The 23020-nt window shown below is 37.2% G+C and overlaps 1 protein-coding gene and 1 pseudogene across 1 annotated transcript; both read right to left on the bottom strand.

The window, feature by feature from the left end:
- Positions 1-3055: 3055 nt before the first annotated feature.
- LOC122028035 (BAG family molecular chaperone regulator 1-like) lies at positions 3056-4747 on the bottom strand. Its single transcript, XM_042587059.1, has 4 exons — positions 4271-4747; positions 3929-4185; positions 3711-3857; positions 3056-3628 (listed from the first exon to the last, which is right to left on the bottom strand). The coding sequence occupies exons 1-4, from the start codon at positions 4479-4481 to the stop codon at positions 3350-3352; spliced, it is 894 nt and encodes a 297-aa protein (XP_042442993.1). The 5' UTR covers positions 4482-4747; the 3' UTR covers positions 3056-3349.
- A 6637-nt stretch (positions 4748-11384) lies between these two features.
- On the bottom strand, positions 11385-20362 carry LOC122026411 (annotated as a pseudogene).
- Positions 20363-23020: the final 2658 nt, after the last annotated feature.

Below are 23020 nucleotides of genomic sequence, written 5' to 3'. Positions count from 1 at the left end.
GCCAATTCTTTTGAGATCTTCATTTGGTATCACGGTTAGGAGATGAAATTTTGCCCGTCCGTTTGCCATCGATTCGTTACGTTGCTTTTTGTTCCAGAGACGTAGATCGAGTCTTTCTCCGTTCATGTTCTTCGGTTCTTCATAACCAGATTTTAAAATTAAGGAAATACCAAGGTCTGAGTTAAGGTATACCTCCATTTGTTTCTTCCATGAAGAAAACTCCCCCTCGAATGCTGGTGGATATTCGCTAGCTCCGGCCATCGTTTTGTTGCTTCAGACGGCGGTTAGTCCTTCTGAGGCGTACTCGGCTCTGATACCACTTGTAGGACCGATGCGGCCGGCTAGAAGGGTTGGTTGAATAGCCTGTCAAAAAACAAACAACCCTTCCTCGAACGATTAAGCTAACACTTGTAAAATGAATTAAACAGATAAATAAAAGCATAAAAGAAAAGACGAGGCACCATATGTTTACTTGGTTACAACCGATGTGGTTGTTAATCCAAGGAAGATTAAGCTCAAAAACTCCTTCAGGCGGAGAAGCCTCTTACAGCGTTTAGGCACAGAAAACAGAAGCTTAACTACAACTAAAGCATACAAGTGCTTGGAAATAGAATGAGAGTGATTGTTGAAAAGCTTCTGGACCAAGGCTATATTTATAACATTGGTCGGGGCGCCTGGATGGGTTCCGGGCGCCCTGGGGGGGGATAAAATTTATCCCCCAACGGTTGGATCGAGTCAAAGCTCGATCCTGTGAAAAAGTCCCTTCCAGGCGCCCCGGATGGTTCCGAGCGCCCCGGACAGCTCCGGGCGCCCCGGACAGCTCCGGGCGCCCCGGACAGCTCCGGGCGCCCCGGATAGTTCCGAGCGCCCCGGAGCCAAAAGTCAACCCAGTTGACTTTTGGTCCGTGCTCTCTTCTCTGGTTCAGCTCGCCTCTGGTCCGGGTCTTTCTGCTCCGGCTCCGCTTGCTTGGGTGATCTCTGACATCCAGAATAGGGCTCACCCGAACCCATCTTCCGGTCTTCTCGAGCGTGCTTCCCTCCGGCTTCTCGTCCCTCGGAATTATCGCGTGTCCCTTCTCGTCCACCAGCGTACTCATCCGCAGACTTCGTCCCTCGGTCGTACCCCGTGCCGACCTTCGCGCTAGCTGCGTCTCTTGCTCCCCGAGCAATCTTCCGCTCCAGCTTTCGTACCTCGGAACCACCGCGCGCACTTCCTTCTCGTCCGCCAGTGTACTCTTCCGCAGCACCTCGTCCCTCGGACGCACAACGTGCCGTCCTTCTCGCTAGCTGCATCTTCCGCTCGAGTACATGTGCTCCTAAGCTCCTGCACACTTAGACACAAGGTTAGAAACAACGCAGGACCTAACTTAACTTGTTGATCACATCAAAACAACCTTGGGGTTCCAACAGGCCAGACGTCCTATACAACTAGCCCCATAACTATTTGTAGAAAGATAAATAATGAAACTGAGCAGTCTATCATATGGAAGGGTATTTCTCTCGATTTCATCGAGAATCAACCCTTACCTTACTTCATTCTCCTAGTGTTGTTATCATCTTATATAGCAAAAGGTGATTCGCTAGCCCTCAGTACCTCGTCAATCTGTCCCTAGGCCAACACGAATAAGATAAATCACAGGTGACTACTAGCCATTAGTGCAAATGGTTAAGACATTGAAGAAGACATACTAAGACGTACCGAGTGTTCTTATTATCTTAGCACATAGTGTTGGGGGCTTTAAAGAGAGAGAGAAATGACCTATCATGTTGTATTATCACGTCAAGTGTTGAAGATTGCTCACATTGATACCCTCATTCGATACCACTAGCTATGCAATCTACTCTATTTCGATCTCATTAACTTCTTCAAACTTAAACCCTATTGGATATATGTGAATAGATAAGAGGTGAAAAGAGGTATGAAACTCCATTAGGAATGAGACTTTAGTCCCACATTGAGAGTTTTAAGGTATTTTGGTTGGTTTATATTGATTCACATGCTTTGATGATGTGAACAAATGCATGGGAAGAGATTCTCTCTCATGCGTGGATACGCAGGGGATGCAAATTCAGGGCTTAGATTGTACTAAACCAAGTTGACTCGTGTATGACTCGTGTATGAGCATGACCCTTGCCGAATGTCAGACCGATCAAAGTAAAATAATATTTTTGCTACTTGTGTAACAGATGTTGCCCATTGGTCTGAGCTTCTATATAAGAAGACTATGACCAAGCTCTCCATCTACGTTCCCTTTTTCCTCTATCATGCATCTCTTGCTCAGCGGAGTGCCCATGATAACAGTCGAGTACCTCTCAGTTCGTTATGATCATCGGTGCTTGGTGAGAATCACGGTTCACCATTGTATCCTGAAAGGCAGACGACCCAAGAAAGCCTCAAACACAGCCGGAGGTGGGGTGAATCTGTTTCAAAAAAACTGTGTTCATCGCAGTCCTTGGTTCGCTTAGTTCACTCCCCCGACCCGACTCTAGCCAGACGCTTGCTCGGCTTGGTCGACCATTATAAAGTCTGCGTTCGGCACTTGATAGAAATCAGCCCTTGCTGGCAGCTTCAGATTACCAACTTAGGTCATTTCAACAGATAAATTAAATTTAAGTTTGTAGATTTAAATTCGACTAAATTTTCAAAATCTTCTGTAGATTATTTTGTCCAACAAACCCTAAACTCAAACATTGAAATGTGCCTTGGTGCCTCTTTGTCTCCGTGAGGCTAGAGCAAAGACGACCGGAATCACCACCTTCGCCAACATCATCATATTGCACAAGTAACAAGCTTGTATCTATGTCGATGATAAGAGTCGACATCATCGATTGGATCATTTTCATTTTACCATGACTTGTTTGTAAGCCAATAAGTAGACATTGCACAAAATTCTTCTTTCTGCCCAATGATTTCAAAACAAAATACAATAAAATTTATTATAGTAAACGATAATTACACTCATTCTAGATATCTTTTTAAAATCAGTCCCTGAATAAAGTAAAGAAAGATAAATTATCGAATTAACTTATAATCATCTGTCAAATGGCTAGAGTGTGAGAAATTTTTTCCCAGGGAATATACATCCACCCTGGGATTTGATCTCTGTACTAAGCTTAAAAAAAAATAATACAATCACACCAAATACAATGGAACTTAGTTGCTATGGCAGATCGGACATGATTACTGAGAGTTTATTATACACAAAAGAATTTTCGATAAAGAAGTCGATAAAAGTATATATATATCATCATCATCTAAACAGAATTGAAAGAGCAGCAACAAAATGCAATCACACACATCGATCATTGTTTCCATGGCAGGTCACTTCAATGGCAATGCAAGTTGAGCTCAGAATAGCTCCCAGTCGAGGCTCGCGTGAGGATTGGGCGGCGCGGAGGAGGTGGCGGCGGCGGTGACGGTGACGGTGGTGTTGGAGGCCGACGGCGTCGAGAGGGAATCGAACGTTTCCCAGTTCATTGTCATCACCACCGGCGCCTTGGGCAGCATTGGATGCTGAGATGAATGCTTGTTTCGATGTTCTTGTTTGTGCAATTGTTCAATCGAGTTGTTCTTGTTCTTCAATTTGATCGAATCGAGTGTTTCCACAAATTTCTGCACTCTCTTGATCTGTTCTCGGCAGGAACCATGAACATGAATGAAGAATGAACAGCTCGAGAATGGCGAGCCAGAGCAAAGGTGTGATTTTTACCAGCAATCTCCTGTCGGATTTCGCGTCTCCATCGCCGGCAATGGCGTCCAGCTTCACCAGCTCGTTCATCAGGGATTCAGTGAGGCTGTTGACGTCGTTGTCGGCGACCCTGCCCCCGTTCTTGGCGATCGCCTCCAGCGCCGACACCTGTTTGATGAATTGGGCGAGGAGAGAAGGAGTGCGGAGAAATGGGGGAAGGGAAGGGATTGGACGATTACTTTGGAGGCGAGGCGATCGGCCTCGAGGGCAATGGCGGAGACAGACTTGGCGGCCTTCTCCATCGTGTTGGCCTTGCGCATCTCGAGCAGGCGTTTGGCGCGCGCTGTGGGGTCTTCTTCCAGCACCACCGTCGACCTGTCCCTCACGCCGGCGACGTCGAGGAACGCCGTCGACGGGCGCGGCCGGTCCTTGTAGATAAGCTTCATGTCGAGCGGGTGGAGCCCCGTCTGAGCCGACAGAGCTTTCTTCAGCTCGCCTGCCGCCGAACACCTCGCGCTCATCGAACCAGAAGAAGAAGAAGAAGAAGAGGGAAACGGAGGTGAATCGAAGTGCTAGCTTACCGAAGGAGGCCTGGGAACTGATGTAGATGTCGAGGCGGGCGGCGCCGTGCTTGACCTTGACGCGGATGTTGGGGACGGGAGGAACGGCGGCGGCAGCCGCCGCCGACGAGGCAGCAGCGTACGGCGTCTGGACGACCATCCCGCAAGGTCGGACCTCCCACTCCGCCGACGGCGACTCCTTTACAGGAGGAAACTTCGCCGTCGCCGGCATTCTTAATGGTTCGATCTTGCTTGCGACGGCGGCAAGTCAACTCCTTTTAGATCAAATCGAGCGCAAGATGAAAACTTTAGGGCGGAGATGGCATCGCCGCCTCGCCTCCGGTTGCCTCCTTGCTGAAGCTTCGTCAATGGCGGAAGGAAGAAGAGGAGAAACAAGGGAATGATAAGGAATTGAGTAAAGAGGTCATAAACAAACAAAAATAACAAGCATCGGAGAACAAAAGTTAAAGAGTTGGTGGGCGAAGATGAAGACGAAGAGAAAGATTAATAAACAATATGTTGAATAAGTGAACTGAGAAGAAATGAGAAAAATGTTTCATTGTGAAAGGATTTTAGTTTAACATTGAAAATTCAACATTTCAAAGTATTTTTATTGATTTATATTGATTTATATATATTGAGAATGTGAATAAATATATAAGGAGAGACTCTTTTTCACGTGTGGGTATATAAGGTGGTGTAAATTTAGGGTCCGGATTACATTGAACTAAGTTGACTCGTGTGTGAGTACGATCTATGTAACGAATGTCGGACCGATCGGGGCAAAATTTGTCCAAGTGGAACAACCAACATTTGAGTGAAACGGTGGCTGTTTGATTGCTCGGCTAATAATAACCATTAAGATCATTAATTCTGACCATTGATCCGAACTCTGATCATAGGCAGATAACACACAGCAAGCACAGTCGGAGGTGGACGAATCTGTTTCAAGGAAACTGCGACTCGCAGGCCTCGGCAAGTCTCTTTGACAGTCTTACCTGTTTGCTCGACCCGACCGGCCTCTCTTTGCTCAGACGCTCTGCTCACTCAGTCACTCTGAGGTTGACACTTGGATAAAAACTAACCCTTGTTGGCAGTCTGAGATCATCTGCTTAGGTCAGCTCAACTGTAAGTTGAATTTAAATTCTGTGTAATTTTTAAATTCAACTAAGTCCCCTAAAAATCTCCGATAATAGATTATTTATATTCCAACACAAAATATATATATATTAGCAGCTATTAAATCGTAACTATTAAATCGTAACTATTATAATATAATCATGATTTATTTAATGTATTGTAACAATTATAAATTCGTAGTTACTACAATATTAAATATATTATAATAACGGTAGACTCATAGCTACTACAACATAGTCATGATCTTATTTAATTATGTTGTAACAAATACGAGTCTATAACTATTACAACATTAAATCTATTTTATAGCCGCTATCGAACCATACTTGCTACAATTTGATCAAATCAATGATTTGTTCAATCACGATGTAAAGCTACGAGTTCATAGACCATAATTACTATAATATTAAGTATGTGTTATAGTAGCTATGAAATCATAATTATTACAATATGATTATAATTTTTTAAATTATATTATAGTAATTATGAATTCGTAACTATTATTATAATATTATGCTTATATTATAACAATTATAAACTCATAACTCTTAGCATATGATTAAACAAATTAAAATTATATTATAAGAGCTATAATTCCATAGCTGTCATTCTTATAATACAATTTTTTAAAAAAAAAATGCTACCGTAAAATCACACATAGCCGTGCAGCTGGAATGACACAGCATATCAAAAATATATTATTATGATTTTCCTCCGGACAAATAAATGTCATAGAGATTAAAATTTTAGAGGCTTTTGAAATTTTAAAAAAAAAATTGAGAAAAATATAAATTTTCCTTTTTCTTGAGTTCCACCCTTGGAAGGGGGGATTCTGGAAGAATCTAAGATTAAAAAATAATAATTTGATGTGTGGACTGGACTGAGATTTGAAAATAATTGGGTGCAAATTGGCATTTACTAAAATATTAGAAGAGCATAATAATTTTTTTATAATAAATTAGACGGTATATAATAAATATTTGATGTTTTTTTAGAATCTTACGTTGACCGGAGTTATTAGTGATTAAAGTGAAATTTTTTTATAAGTAGGCAATGCCATTGTATTTGTTCTGATTTTTCTCTTCTATTTCATGAGATTGATCCATCCGAAGCTCCTTTCATCTCCATTGATCCTTTAATTATTGTTATACGTATCATTTAGAAGTAAAAAATTCTATAAATATATTATAGCCGGAGATCAAATCGAAAATACCTAGATAATAATCTAAATATCTTACCATGATACTATAATCCTGAGGACTATTTCTGATCTTCTCCTATTCCTTGTCTATATGTCGCAATACCAAGCTTTCTCAATTGGTTTCCTTTCTTTCTCCATCCTTGACATAGGTTGAGATTGATGCTTTTGGAGGAGACATTTGTTCGTTGATATTGAGGGTCGTTTCGATAAATCAATTTCTTTGTCAACCCACCAACATATCTTCCTATTGAGTTCAGATTCTCTATCCCGAAATACCTCTGTTCACGTGTCCCCTTGTCTATCAAACGGGCCAGATTATATCTCAAAGATGTCTTTCACATCACAAGGATACCACATACATCTTAAGGATGTCATGACTGTCCAATCGGAAAGGAGATATGGGGATAGAGTTATTTCGAGACAAAGGATCCGAACTACTTCGTATTTTGCTTCTTCTCGATGGGGATCTCTAACTCATTTTCCTTCCCTTAATCTTACTCTTCAATTTCTAGAGTCTCTCTTTTACATATCTTAATTTTTTTCTCAAAATAAGACACTTACCCTCTGTTTGGGAGGAGGTGAGTAAAGGGGAGGGAAGGGTAAACATGGGTAAAAAGAATTTTTACACTTGTTTGGGAGAGAGTGAGTCATGAAGGGGAAGGAGAGAGAAGGGTAAAGCTTCCCCTTACATGCTCGGGAATCAGCGAAATTTCTTACACCCCAATTTGGGGTGTAAGGAAGGAGAAGAAGAAATTATTCTAATTTTATCCTTATTTATTTTTTCACATGCAGATTTATTAAAAAAATAAGAGGATATTTTTGTAAATTTGTATATTTAACCTTCATTTCCATCCCTTTCCTCTCAAATGAATTTTCCCTCCTTTCCAAACAAGGGTAAGATAAATATATTATTTTCCCTTCCTTCTCCTCCCTTCCCCTCCCTTCTCCTTCCATTAATGAACCTTGCCTCACCCCATCCAAACAGAGGGTTATTGGACTTCTGGATCACCCATAGCGAATGCTTCTCGATTTATCCTATCTATTAATGGAAAACTTCAGTGGAATCAGATCAGTTATCCCAGATTCAATATTACTTGATTCATCATTTTATATATATAAAGAGAGATTTTTTTTTTTTTTACCCTGTGCCCTTAAATGAGCGACCATGAGCGACATCTAACGTGGCCACCTAACGTGACCAAAATCTAAATTTTTAATCCCTCTTTCATCTACATGTAACTCTCTTCTCTCTCATGTATGCAAGATGTCGTCATCATTTTCTCTCTCCTGCATGCATGGTGATGCTAATTCTTACAAATCAGCTCCAACGTGCTTGTCTTTAAAGGCCAATACTAGCACGTTGTGTAAACCAACACCACTATTGTTGCTAGTTTGCGTAAATAAGCACCAATGCTTATTTGTTATAATCAACACCATATTGGTACTGATTTACGTAAATCAACATCATGTTAATGTTAATTTATGTAAATCAACACCATGGTGGTATAAATCAGCACCACTGTTGGTTCTAATTTGCACAAGCCAACACTAATATAGTGTTAGTTTGCGAAAACTAGTACCAACTATTGTGTTAATTTGCGCAAACCAGCACCCTACCAATGTGGTGCAAATCAACACCACTGTTAGTACTAGTCTTTAAAGACTCGTACCCAGTCCCCAAGGCGTAGCACAGATGGGGAGTGCATGGTTCTGTGGCTAAAAGGTCCAGGGGTCGATCCCCGGGGTGTCACTGCCTGGGGTTAACGTCTCCGTCATGCACTTTCCACTTGTGTATCTACATTTACCTCTCTCTATATTCGTGGGACCGACTCTAGAGGGTCGTTGATGTGACGATTCCATTTTTTTTTTCTTTAAAGACTCGTACCCAGCACTAGCATGAAACCCAGCACCAACGCCGGTGTTAGTCTTTTAAGAGCGACGGGAACGCTGAGTTTACAAAACTTTAACTTCTTGGTTTTATAAATTCAATAGCATTACAATTGACGTGGATTTTGTAAATCCAAGAATCCAACGTCTAAAATTAGATAGTAGGTGTAGAATAATTTAAAAAGAAACAAATGAGTGCCAAGATAGAGGATGCTGCATGCACAAGTTAATAAATTTTAATAAGTTAATTATTAATTTAATTATGTTATGTTTTATGTTTTATGTTATTATATGTGTGATGTTTTTTTTTCTAATGTGGTAAAATATTTTCATAAAATTATATTTTTATAAACAAATTTACATATGTGAAAATTAAAATTAGAGTTAATTATTATATTAATTATTAAATTAATAATTTATTAAAAACTATTAAATAAAACTAATATATATTTTTAATAGCTTAATTAATATGTATATTATAAATATATATTTATGATAGCATATAAATCATTATAAACAAAGATAGTAAATAAAAAATTATAGATAATGATATGTGAATTAGTGAGACCCAATATAAAATTATTTTTTAGGTTTATGTTTATGGAGAGAGATCTATAAAATTGTGGAGTTTTTATTTTTGATGTGACAATAATATGACACAATAGGTCTCATAATGAAATTGAGTTTATAGGTCTAGAGTTGTGGTTACCCTAAGATCAGCACCAACGTAATACTGACTGGTGTTAAACAAACTTCATATGTTAATTCGAGAAAATTAAGGCTAAAATCTTAAGTGCCTCAAAAATAAAAATAAAAAAGTGTTGCGGCAGCACCAATGTCCCAGGGCAAATTGTTAATCGATATTTCAACCTTATTTTGCCTTTTAATTATTTAGGTAAAAATTATATGAACGTTCTTTTCCCAACCAAAAGGGGCATGCTTCCACAAGGTGATCGTCGTCGTGTTGCCTCTGCAGCTCTGTGCTGTTCCGTTGCTTGCTTCTGCACGGGCCAATGGATTTAGGCAATTCATCGAACACCTTGCTTGCGCCGACCAAAGGAAGAAGAAAGAAAAGGAGATGAGTCGGGGAGGGAGCGCTCGCCGGAGGTGGCGCTGATGCAGATCACATGGTGTCGCCGTCGTCCGTGGCCGCATTTTGCTCTTCCATTGGTGCTTCTCCCAACGGCAACGGGGGAGAAGCGTGATACCTTTTCGATCGGATCATGGATCGCGTCGATGCCGATGAGGCTCGACTCCTTTCAGGTTCAAACGCCGCAGCCATCCGCCACCGCAATCTTCTCCTTCGATCTTCGCATTCTGCTCATCGATTTAGCCCCTGATTTTTGTTCCAACAGCGACAAGTCAACTCCTTGCTCAGAGGTCAAAAGGAATCGAGTTTACAAGGTTCAAGATCAAGTTTGATTTGTTATACCTAAACTCAAACTCAGCTCGAATAGAATTTGATCTTTTAATTGTTAATTGTTAAGCTCAAACTCGGCTTGTAATTAAATTAAATAGATCATGAACACTTGAGCTCGATTTAAAAATGACTCATTTAAAAATTAAACAAACTTAATTTAAACTCTAACTCATTAATATATAATATAATATATATATATATATATATATATATATATATATATATATATATATATATATATATATATATATATATATATATATATATATATATATATTTATTTATTTATTTATTTATTTATTTTAAATATCTTGCACATCTTTATCATGCACACTCTCGAACGACCCTCAAATTTACCTCAAATTTGATTTGGTCTTTAGTTCTTAAGCTCAAACTCGGCTCATAATCAAATAAAATAGTTTATGAACGACTCGAACTCGATTTAAAAATGACTCACTTAAAAATTAAATAAGTTTAGTTTGAACTTAGCTCATTAATATATAATATTTATAATATATATATTTGATAGTCTGTACACTCTCGAACGACTCTCACCAATCCAAACACCCGGAGCCCTCTCCCGGGCGCCCCAATTCAATTTTTTGAATCGGGATGTCCGAGAGGACATTCGGACATTTGGACATGTAAGGATCACCTAAAAATATGCAAGATAAGGGTGTATAATATATATAATAAATAAACATATTCCCAAATCCCTTAATGAACATCTTCAAGATCAGTTTGATTTGTTATACCTAAGCTCAAATTCAGCTCGCTCGAATTCGATTTAATCTTTAGTCCTTAAGCTCAAACTCAATTCATAATTAAATTAAATAATTCATGAATGACTCGAGCTCAATTAGTTTAATTTGAACTCGGCTCATTATTATATAATATTTATAATTCATATATATATACAAAGTAAGTAAAATTTGATACCCTACATACTCTTATCTTGCCCACTCCCGAATGCCCCAATTTACTTTTTTAAATTGAGACGTTCAAGAGAACATTCGAGCACCCGAACATGTGAGAGTTGCTCAAGAGTGTGCAGAGTAAATAAACACACACACATACACGAGTCTCTTAACAAACATGTTTACGAACCTCTTAATGAACTAAACTCGTTTAATTTTTAAACGAGTCATTTTTGAACCAAGCTTGAGTGTTCACGACCTATTTAACTTCATTACAAGGCAAGCTCAAACTTAAGAATTAAAGCTCAAATCAACCTCAAAGCTCAAGTAAAATGAACCAAGCTCGAACCTTTTACTATTTAGCTTAGCTTGGTTCGATTACACCCCTAATAATTGGGAATCAAATTATGAGTGCTTGAAAACTACTGAAATGTCATGTTGCCGCTGAACTAGCTCGGGGCTTTAATATCTACCATAATCTTAAATTTACTTTAACAGGACATTCACACTAATTAATCAAGAACAATCACAATTTACATCTCAAAACTTAAACAAACAAGAGTAATCCACTTGAAAAACCTGTGAATAACAATAATAATAATAACCTAACAAAATTGAACATTCATAAGAATTACCTCACACTAGGAAAAAAAACACAGTTTTAATGGTGAAAGACTCAACTGAAAATAAACAAAATAAGTTAGCCTGTTTGTAAGATTGTAAGAGAGGCTACTAAAATAATTGCATGTGAAAACTGCCAAAAAAATTAATGGAGATGTCTGCCTTGCCCATGTGGATTTTCCAGGTCTTATAAAGAGCACAAAAGCTGTGAGATTCCCACAGTGGAAGCATTCAATGGAAGTTTCTGTCCAATAAGTGCTTGAGATTCTTCCTGTTCCTGTTTGGTGATGCAGCAAAAGCAAAAGAAAAAAAGGTGTGCAAAATGTGGTTGAGAGGTCTAAATCATTCATTGCTTTCAGATCTTGATCAACAACTAGTGATGTAAATCAATCAGCTAATTGAGAAGGAAATGAAAAAACTCAGAGAGAAGTATGAAGAAGAGGGGGTAATTCTCTAGTTCATCCATATTTACCTTCTCTTGTAGGAACAATGGCCTCTTGAATGAGACATCATATGAGACAGAGAAGCAAGAAACTTAGGTTAGTTTATTCAACTCAGATCTGATCTGATCTAATCGAACTGAAACTAAAAGAATTCATAAGAAAATAAGCACATATATATTAGAAAAGAATGTCCCACTGCTCATTGAATAGATTCTTCCAAAAAGTTAGCAGCCAAGTGAAAAGAGTAAAACTGGTTTCATCTTTTGACTTGTCAATAAATGATAGAGTAAAACTGCTCAAGGATCTAACAAAATTTACAGAAATCATTGATAAATTGGCAAAAGGAAGAGAGAATTTTCATAGTTTCTACCAAAATAATAAAATTGGAGGCGAGATTTTGTCTTCTACCTTCGACAAGTTGGCCATGGTAGCAAGTCAACTCTAGTTGAGGAGAAAATAATAGCACAACTACTAATCCAGGTGTGCATTTAAGAACCTTAAATACAATAAATTGAGTGTTAAAACAAAATTGAAGTGAGAAAAACATGAACTCAGCAAGAATTTACCACAAGTACGAAAGCTAATTTTTCAAATACATGTTAGAATGGATCGAAGTAACACAAAGCCCAGGGAAATGAAATAAAAGTTACAAGAAGGGTGGGTGGTTTTTTGGGACGCAAAGGAGGGTTCTTTAGTGGAGTACATGAAGAGTAGAAGTGATGCAACATTAAATTTTGAACAAATTCAGGCAGAGTTTTGATATCGAATTGATGCAGCTTGAGGATATAATCACAAGGAGATGAAATCTATATATATATATATATATATATATATATATATATATATTATAACTCAAAAGATTTATGATACAGTTTTAAGGTCTTCTCTTAGAATGGCCTGATCTTCTTAACTAGTTCTCTCATACACATAAACCTAATTTACCATAATAAATATAACAATTTTTTTAAAAACTTAACTTCTAAAAAAACTTTTAATCTAATCCTCCTAATTTTAGACTGCATCGGTCTCTTTGTCCACGGACAATATTTTAGCATTATAGAGCAATCAGGCTTTACCATACATTCATATGAAATCACAGAATCTGATGATGGGATCATGCCGCTTTACTGATCATACCAAAATGATTAATCAAGCGTCAAAGGGGGAAAATGCTAAATAAAGTAGCAGAGATCAGCTGACGAATGCCTCAAGCTGACTGTTGAGACAAACTAGAAAAGAAAGGAGGAAAATTGGTACTGCACATGGCTTTTACCAGCTCTAGAAAATAGGATTTATTCAGGTAAACTCTAAAAGAGACAGGAAATTTGCTAAATTCCTTCACTTCTTTTGCCAGCACAGAAAAATGAGGGTCTTCCTCACTGGGTTTTCTGAGTCTTGCAGGTCTTGCGGGTTTAATAATGTAACTGAGCAGGATAACCACAATGGGAACAATGGCTCCAACAAAACACAGACTCCGGTAGGATGCAAGAGTCTCCTTGGAGCTCAGAATCTACGGAATAAGGAAAACGTCAGATAAACAAATCTTACAGATGATAGAAAATTCCAGCCATAAGTATCTTTAGGTATATGATCTCATGTTCCCTAATGCAAAATAAACTTGACAGTTCTAAATATATTGTCAAGGATTTTACGAGATCATGCCCACCCTTGATAATGAGAATTGATCAAGTGTGCCCTCATGATGGGTTTTTACCAAAGAGACCTAATATTCCACTCTTAACATAAAGCATTTCAGCTTCATTTTTCCTGTCCTAGATTTGTTATTTCCCTGAGAGTAATATCAGGTTTACAGTTTTGCTAATTTGCAAACCAGCTTGCACTGTGAAAATGGGCAAAAAAAAAAATTATTTGTGGGCACATGGATGCCTGATATGTTAAACCAGGAGTCTCAAAATGCAGTATTATATAATGATGTGATTTAGGGATAACAAGCTGATGCTGCTTTAAAAAACAGACATGCATTGACTGTAAGTTGATTTGCAAATTAGCTTGCAACTGTCTTTCACTGTTTAGAATGGCAACTGAAGCAAAAATGTAAATATGGAAATGTGATATGTTCAATTTGGGGTGTCTCAAAGTTCAGAATGGTATAAATCTATGAACTTGGTAGTGCAAGCTGATTTGCTAATCAATTAGGGTGTCTCAAAGTTAAGAATAGTATAGATCTATGATTTTGGTAGCATGAATCAAATCAGCTTGCAGTCAACTGGATTCAGTTGCAGGGAAATAATAAACCTAAGGGTATTTTGGACAAAAAAGAAGTTAGAGAGCAGTGCTTTTTGGTTAAAAATGAACATTAAAGTACCTTTTGGCCAACTCTCATTGTTAAGGGTTTGTTTTGATAAAATGTTATATACTGTCCATGTTTATTGTTCGAAACAAAAAGGAAGCCCAAGTTTCTTGTTAGATTAAGCAAAACATCATCCATTATGGAAAGGATACTGCTGGCCAAGAATATTAAAGCTAAGAAAGGACCAGATTCGATAAACAGACACTATAATGATTGCTAACCAATTATGAAAAGTTTAATATGCTAACCAAGAAACCAATGCAGGAATAATTGAGGACAAGAAGAGTGCAGGCAAAGTTTGTATGCGTGAGCATCTTTCTCAGCAAATAATACTTTGGGTTGACAGCTTGTTGCCATCTGTAGATAACTGTTTAATGTAAAGAAAGGGCAACATTAGAAAAAAAAAAACATCAAAAACTTTAGTTAAATTTTATGAACACAAGAACATAAAATCATACGCAAGTTTAGATTAGTTTTCATAATTCCTTACCCGTGAACCTGCAATCATCAATGCCAACTGAACGAAGAATATAATATAGCCAGGATATAATCCCTGTGTAAATTGGAAAGATCTCATCAGTACTGAGAGAAAAGTTTGGTCCACAATTACTCTTCTTTATATTCACTAACATGAATCTTTATTTTGTATATATCATTTAGTCAAAATTTTGGATTTTATTGATATAAAAGGTCTATTTTAAGAGATTCATTATGTAGGTAGAAATAGGAATTCATTGCATATACGGACTATTGTTGATGTTATAGGTTCCTAGAAGCTAACTTCAATAAAGAACATACTTAAATCTATGTATTTATCCTAAACAGATTAAAAAGGCCCTAGAAAAGTATACCTCTTTGTTAGCCTAGAATCTATTCTTCAAGCAAATATTGCAGCAAGGAGACATAGAACAACAAGTCCCTACAGAATTATAAGAGCAGACTTCGTGAATAACTTACATGCCAAACAGCACTAATTGTCTGTGTAGCCAGCAGCTGAAAGAATCGAGGTTTCTTCCCTTTCTGAATAAGCCTTTCATACACATCTGCAACAACATAGCCTCTCAGATTACACGCTCCACTCAAATATCATTACAATCAAAGCATATTGATCATTATAATCTAGTGAAGTTGAGGAAGGACTCGAAGTTAATAAAAGAAAGAGTATCATGATAAACTACAGAGTTGCATAAAATGAATGTTTCAGGTTAGTCTTGGCCGCAAGCAATGTCAATTGGTGGAACTCACTTCACTGGCTTAACTTTACTTTAGAAGGTATCCACCATACCTAAACTTATATATTTTGGCAAGACTATCCTTCATGACAAATTGAAACTTCTGAAGTCATGGAACATTCTGTTAGATGACACCTGTTCGTTTCATTCATCCTCATTTGCTTTTTCAGTTGTGAAATTATTATATATGGATGGAAGCAACTTCATGAAGCACACTACAAAACTTCTCACCATCAAATATAAGTTATATCTATTGGATTATCATCTAACTAACAAGGATAATTGATGGAATCACATGGGCCTGTTCTGAAGTCATTTGGCATCAACTTAGAGATAGGATATTTCATAATGTTTGTAAAACTGACGCGTCTTATTTTCTCCTTCTGCATTGGTAGTGGATTCTACATGTAATGTCCTAATATCTACAAACAGAGAAATGGTGCTTGAATGGATATGTAATCCAATCCTTCCTATGAAACTTTTTCTCTTGTTAATTTATTTCTCATGCAATTTGCACTTAAGGCTTTCAGTTTAAGAAAAAAAAAATGCAAGAGCAAGTAAAACAGTGCCAGTTAAATTGAGAATTTTAACACCAAGCAACCATAATAAATACACGTGACATGTGTATGATATCTCAGCACACTAGCCATTTATCAACACAAGAAAGTACAAGCCCAACAACCATAATATTGCTCAATACACTAGACGATGATGGAGAATTGGTATTCGTAATTGCCGAATTGAGGTGGAGCACATTCCACCCCAAAATAACTAGTCAATAGAAGGAGGTCACTCTCTTACTATAAAATCAATAGACTGCCACACTATCTATGTGGGACTAATGAGTGTGGAGTATCCTAACTTCAGCATACCCTCCTTGCGCCCTTATAACTTAGAGGTATGCACTTGACTCTAATACCATGTTGAATTAAGGCAGAGCTCATTTCATTCTAAAACGACTAGTCATTTACGAGGGCACATTTTACATTATATAGAAATGAATGGCAAGTTCTGTGCTTTTCAATACAATTAATAAACACAGTATCAAATTCCATAAGAAACCAAAGTTTATGAACTCACAGTGACATAGCCAAGTGCTGACTTGTATGTTCCATACGAGTGGCAATTGAACGGTGCTTAGTTGCAAACTCCACACCAAGAACATCAACATTTTTAGCACGGTCCCACAGTGGTCTAGGCGGAGAGGAAACTGACCATCCACTGAAACCCAGACCAGATATGATAATTGCTGCCTCTGAAATTGACCAGATAAAGTAGTACTTCCACCGAGCTGTAAATCCAGACATGTATTGGTAGAACAACTTTTGCCAGAAACCCCAATTCTGGTATATGGGTTCATTGAACTGAGAAAGAGGAAATTTTGGCACCAATTGCAAGTCCAAACCCATATGTATGGCAGCTTGTAGTAAAGCATGCAAGGTTGCACCAAGAAGTGATGGCAATGGACTGTCATGAGGAGACCAAGTCTGCCAAAAATTAAAATATGATCAACTGGAAAAAAAATAATCTAATGAAGATACATTTGGTCTCCACAGAACATATATATAAAATAAAATATAGTCCTCACCCCTCTGCGTTTTGTCCATTCAAGATAATCTTTCATTTCAAATACAGGCCCCGCAAAATGGCTTCCACAGCAGAGACAATAACCAATATATTCAATCAAGGAAGGACAACATATTAATCGATGCTTTTTTTGAACCTCACTAAGGTTTTCATCCTTAAGTAGCCGATCACTGCAATTCATTGCACATGAAATAACTTTACGAGTTAACACCATTAGGGATCCTACAATGAAGACAGTTGTGTGATTTAATAAAGCCAAATATAGATAATAAGCACAAAAATTCTCATCAAGTTCCATATAACAACAGGCAAACTGTTTATACTCCGGAAGTAAGATGCCTTTAAATGTGAATTGATTATATGGACATTAGTATTAAGATGACTAACGGAGTAAAACGTGATATTGCTCACCCCAAACGACCTAGTATCATCAACCCCACGACAAGTTACAGACAATTAAATTATGGGAGGCATTGTGCCCTACCACAGCGGCCCTTTGCACGTCAGTATTCTTTTCGTGCCCCAAGTAGAATTGAATATAATTGAGAAGAAGAAAGAGAAGCATGTGTCAATGCTTCCAGCGTTACACATAATGTTAAAGATGGTATTTCAACATCTTCATACATCCATTACAGAGAAAGTTGTCTTTACCAATACCAAGACTAGAAAAGGTGGATAGTGAAGAGACAAGGGTTCCTAAGGAGGTTGAGCAAGAAGAGCTAAGGGAGTGGGTACATTCTAACGAGGAAAATGGGCTATCCTTCCATCTTTATTTCCTTTCTCGTCCTATTTCCTTCTTTTCTATTTTTATCCTAATTATACCTAGGGGTGCAAATGAGCCAAGATGCTCATGAGCCGCTTACAAGCGGCTCGGTCAAAACTTGACTTGAAGTCAAAGTTGACCAAGTTAGAGCCGGCTTGATTAGAAATTGAGTTGAGCTCGAGCCTAATTATTACTGACTCAGTGGTTCGTCGAGCCAAACGAGCCAGTAATAATATATATTTTTATAATATATAATATATAATATATAAATTTATTTATTAAAAAAAATTGAGCTCAAGCCCAACTCTACAGGCTCGAGCGAGCTCAAGCAAGCTCGAGTCGAGTCGAGCCCAAGCTTGAGCCCGAGCCGAGCTCGAGTTGAGCTCGAGCCTAGGCTGGCTCGAGCTCGGCTCGTTTACAACCCTAATTATACATGATGCATATCAATGGCATTTCCTTGTTGACTGACAAGAAGATAAAAATTTTGGTATTATATTCGTGTAAATGCTAGTTTGCTTTTGTGTATCCTGGAATTTTCTCTGAAGAAGATGACACATGTAAACCCAGTTGAGTTTTCTACCTGATAAACTATTTCACTAAGCATTTGCAAATTGATCATGATACTAACCACATGAAATCACATTCAGTTGAGAAAATGTAAAACTGCCAGATACCGGGATGCTTAGTTTAGAGTTCTTGTCTTAATCTAACATTGCACCAATAGCTCAGGTTTTTATTGCATATTTGCCTATGCAAGTAAGAAAGCATGTTGACTGCCTAAAATGACTATGGACAGTAACAACTGACCTCTCTACGAAATCTTGACTTAGGATGGTATATAACTAAGTTGGTGAGTTTCAGACTTTTGTTCACAATAACTTAACATAGTAACGATGTGATGACAATATCTCTGTATAATAACAAAACGCAGTTAATATAGTGATATAGTTAGCAATACTAACAAATTTATTTTTAGCAAGAAAATGCTACACCATTTATTCCAAATGAAAACGAGGAGAAGGGCAAACAGACACATGAACAGTGGTCAAGCAATTATTGTTGCATGTGCTGTAAATTTTTATGCTTCCAAGAAGGAATCACCAAACTCCAAAGTATACTTCCAGAGATAGAAAGCTCATTGATCAGTATTACAATATTTCAAGAGGATAAAAAGCAACATAAAAGCTAACTTCTAAGATGTTAGATATTCTTGCATTTGTCATTGATAAAGTAGCCATATTGAGCCAAAAGTCAAAGGCACTGTCGGCAACTGTTGTTGCATGAAAGATTTAGTTTATTAGTATAAAGGTTCCACATAGGGGTCTTACATAAGTTAAGTTTCATATATTATTGGCTCTCTACCCCCCCACTGTCCGTCTCCAATCAAATGGTAAAGTATCGTAAATCAGTTACTTATGGCTGATTGTTCTGTATATTATTTGAATTGGCATAAAACACAAACAACCAATATCAGAAAAGTTAATAACTGTTACTTCTTACCACCTTCATTAAAATAGCTGAAGAGTATATCTATTTCCAAAGAGAGACTAATATCTACTTCCAAAAAGAGCCTATCTTCGCTAAGGGAAACATTTATTTTCAAGGCCAAAAGGCAATGAAATGAGTATGGTTCAGCACTTAGAGAATTTTCTAAAGCAAAAGGCAATGAAATGAGTATGGTTCAGCACTTAGAGAATTTTCTGGAGCATAAAGAAGAAATATCAAACCGAAAAACAAGATGTCTTAAGATAAAAATCAATACTTTATAGAGAAATGTAGTATTTAATTTGGATTTAAAAGGCAACTCATTGTAGCGTAAAATAATACTCATATAACTAATGATTGATACGTGAAGCGCCAAACTAAATTCAAATAAGAAATCATTACCAGTTACATCAATCCTTCCTTCCTTCCACGCATCGCCACTCATATAATATACATGGCTGTAAAGGAAATGAGAAAAAAATTAACATCCTCAAAAAAAACAGATCGTAAATTAATAATTCGGATCATTACATTCAGTACGATGCCAAGAACAACAAGGAAAATAGTTTTTTTTATCCTTTCTAGAAGATTGTTTAGAAGAGACCTTTCGTGAAATCAAATCACCTCAAATTCCCCAATCATTCAAATTTCCATCGGTAAAAGGAAAACAACAGATCCTGAAGTAAAATTGAGAACGCATCTGGAACCATTCGGTTCGAGGGCTAACCATCTGATGAGGTAAGCGAAGCCGGAGAAGAAAGTGGTGACGCCGGCGTATGGCCGGAAGAGAAGCATAAAGGAGTACCCCATGGCCATCGGGATGAAAAAGTGGAGGCTGGAGGAGGCTCCGAACGAGAGGTACGAGAGGACTGCCCCAGAGAGCGCGGCGTGGAGGTGGCGCGTGCGCACCCTGGGAATCAGCTGCCAGAGGAGGTCATCGGAATGGTAGACACGAAGCAGAGGAGGAACCGGAAGACAGAACGGAGAGTCCAATTTCCGCTGCCATGGTCGCCATCTCCACCGCCATGATCGTCGCCGGCCGTCGACGAAGGCGCAGAGTAAAAAGGCAAGGGTTTCGCTCGCAGGACGACACGACTCACCACGCACCCGTGGCCGATTTCTCGGTCAATTCGGATTTATTGTCACTAAAAAAACAGTTGGATGAAAACCAACATTTTTCATGGAACTCCTATAAATATCGAATAATTAAATTTGCTCCACCTTGGTACGGTTGCCGACTCCAAGTTTATTGTTATATTTACAACCATGAATTTTAAAAAGGAATGCAGGGCTACATGGCTGCTGGACTGGCTATCGTGTGTGTTTTGTAATTTATTCTGATGATCGATAGAAAATTTTGATAGAGCCGAGCTGATCATCATAGAGATAATCAATAAAATTAATTGGGATTATCATTTTTTATAAGTGACAATTATATGATCCCTCAGGACAATGCGATGCGGTGGTTGAAGTGAGCATTACCATATTAGGTCAAGGGATTGAAAGTTGGCACATTTGAGCATGTCCTCTCTCATGCTTTGACCACTGCATTAATGGTTAGTAGTCATCCGTAATTTATCTTTTTTGTATTGGCCTAGGGACGAGTTGACAGGGATATTGAGGTGAACAAATTACTTTTTTTTACCACATAAGTGACAATTATAGGTCCTAGACTAATCAATTAGTTAAAGGATGATAAATTTAATATAATAGATAAGACATCAATTTTTGACATACATATGTCTTAAAAAAAATATTCTCATCCCCTAATTAAGTAGTCGACTATAAATTAATTTCATGATTTATACATAATTATTTTTTATTATAATAAATGATAATTATTATCCGGGATACGGTACGATGATTAATGCCCTCTAATTGTTAATCTAATATTTAAGGTTCACTATTCAACAGCGACATACTCTAAAAAGAAATTATGGGAAGAACATTGACCATTTAAATGGACTATCAGCCTACCACAATCCATTTTGATTTATCCTAATGACTCCAAAAAATTTTGTATGAGGTCACACAAGTCACCTCGAGGATTAATAAATAAAGTGACGATAGGATTACTTTAAAAAAAAGTGACAATTATGATTTAATATGACACAATGTGATGGTAAAAGGCAAAGATGATTTCTATGTAACAAAGTTTGAATTTCACATTAGATATTTTTAAGTACTCGTGGAGTTTGAACTATTGATGATAAAAGGTGAATATGTTTGTCTTTAGTCTCTTCGTCAATTTATCCCAGGATCAACACAGAAGAGGTAAATTACGGACGACTACTAGCCTTTGGAATAGTGACTAACACATAAGGAAGATATTTATCTTAACTTTATCGAGATTCGAACCTCAGACCTCATTGATGACAACATCTCATGTACTAGTCACTAGATCCATCCGAGAGGACCATAGAATTTGAACTATGAATGAAGTTGGAGTTTCATGATAAGACTCACTTGTACTTTCTGAATTTTCCTGATAATTAATCTATGAGATCAGAATTAATAAGATCGAAGGTTTGATATCTAAATTAATAAAAAAATAAATGAATGAAAATTATTATTTAACATAAATCAATTTATCTTTTAGAATTATTTATTATAGTTTTATTTTTTAAAAAAAAATATCGATAAAAAAATCTTTTTTATATATATTAACACTATTGCAACTATTCCAAAAATGTGACTTTGGTAATTGTAAAATTACGATTCGTCAGAATTTAATTGACTGATACAACGAAATTAATATAGTAAATTTAACAATTGAGTGGCATCCACATATGTATCAATTACGGATGAAGGATTTCACGTAATATGAAAATTAGGGGTAAACAAGTCAAGCCACTCGTGAGATATTTAGATATCGATTAAAAAAAAAGTTCGTTCGATTAAGTTAACGAGCCGAGTTCGAGTTTGATTTCGAGTTCGAAAATATTATTGAGCTGAGATCGAGTTTAATAATATTTAGTTTATGAACTCGCGAACATGTTCATTTAGAGACTTACCAACGTATTCGTTAAGAGACTTTTATATATATATAATCAAATATCACATAAATAAAAAATATAATAATATATTATTAATTATTATAGTTAATTGTCTTAAACAAGTTCAAACTAAGCTTATTAAATTTTTAAACGTGTTGTTTTTAGCCCAACTCAAACTATTCAATTTTATTACGAGTTGAGATCGAGCTTAAGAACTAAAACTCGAATCGAACTCGAGTCAAACTCGAACTTAGGGATAATGAATCGAGCCTAAGCTTGAGTCTTTTCTTGTTTGGTACAACCGGACTTAGGGATGACAATAGGGCCGGTTCAAATCCGACCCCCATAATAAACCCGTCTCGCGCTTAAACGGGTCTAAGGCGGGTCCGGGACGGGTACTGAGTTTAACCGGACCCGTCAAAACCCGTCCCGGGCCCATATATCTATAAATAAAATATATAGTTTATTAATATAATTAATTATAATTTTTCTTATATTTAATAATTAAAATTTTATTTTATAATATTTTAATATTAAAATAAATATATTTTAAATATGACGGGTCTAACCCAGACCCGCCCCGTCAGGTTCGCGGGACAGAGCGGGTCCAAAGAGAGACGGGGCGGGTTCCAGATTTGGTCAAACCCGTCCGAATCCATTGTCATCCTTAACTAGACTAGTTTACCGTCCTAATGAAAATGAACTATGAAAGGAGTATAGGATGGATGAACTATTTTTTATTATAATTATTAATGAAGGAATCTCTCG

This window comes from Zingiber officinale, chromosome 10A, assembly GCF_018446385.1.
Source record: "Zingiber officinale cultivar Zhangliang chromosome 10A, Zo_v1.1, whole genome shotgun sequence".
Lineage (NCBI taxonomy): Eukaryota > Viridiplantae > Streptophyta > Magnoliopsida > Zingiberales > Zingiberaceae > Zingiber > Zingiber officinale.
The sequence above is the reverse complement of the archived record's forward strand: the minus strand, read 5'-3'. Positions and strand labels throughout refer to the sequence as shown.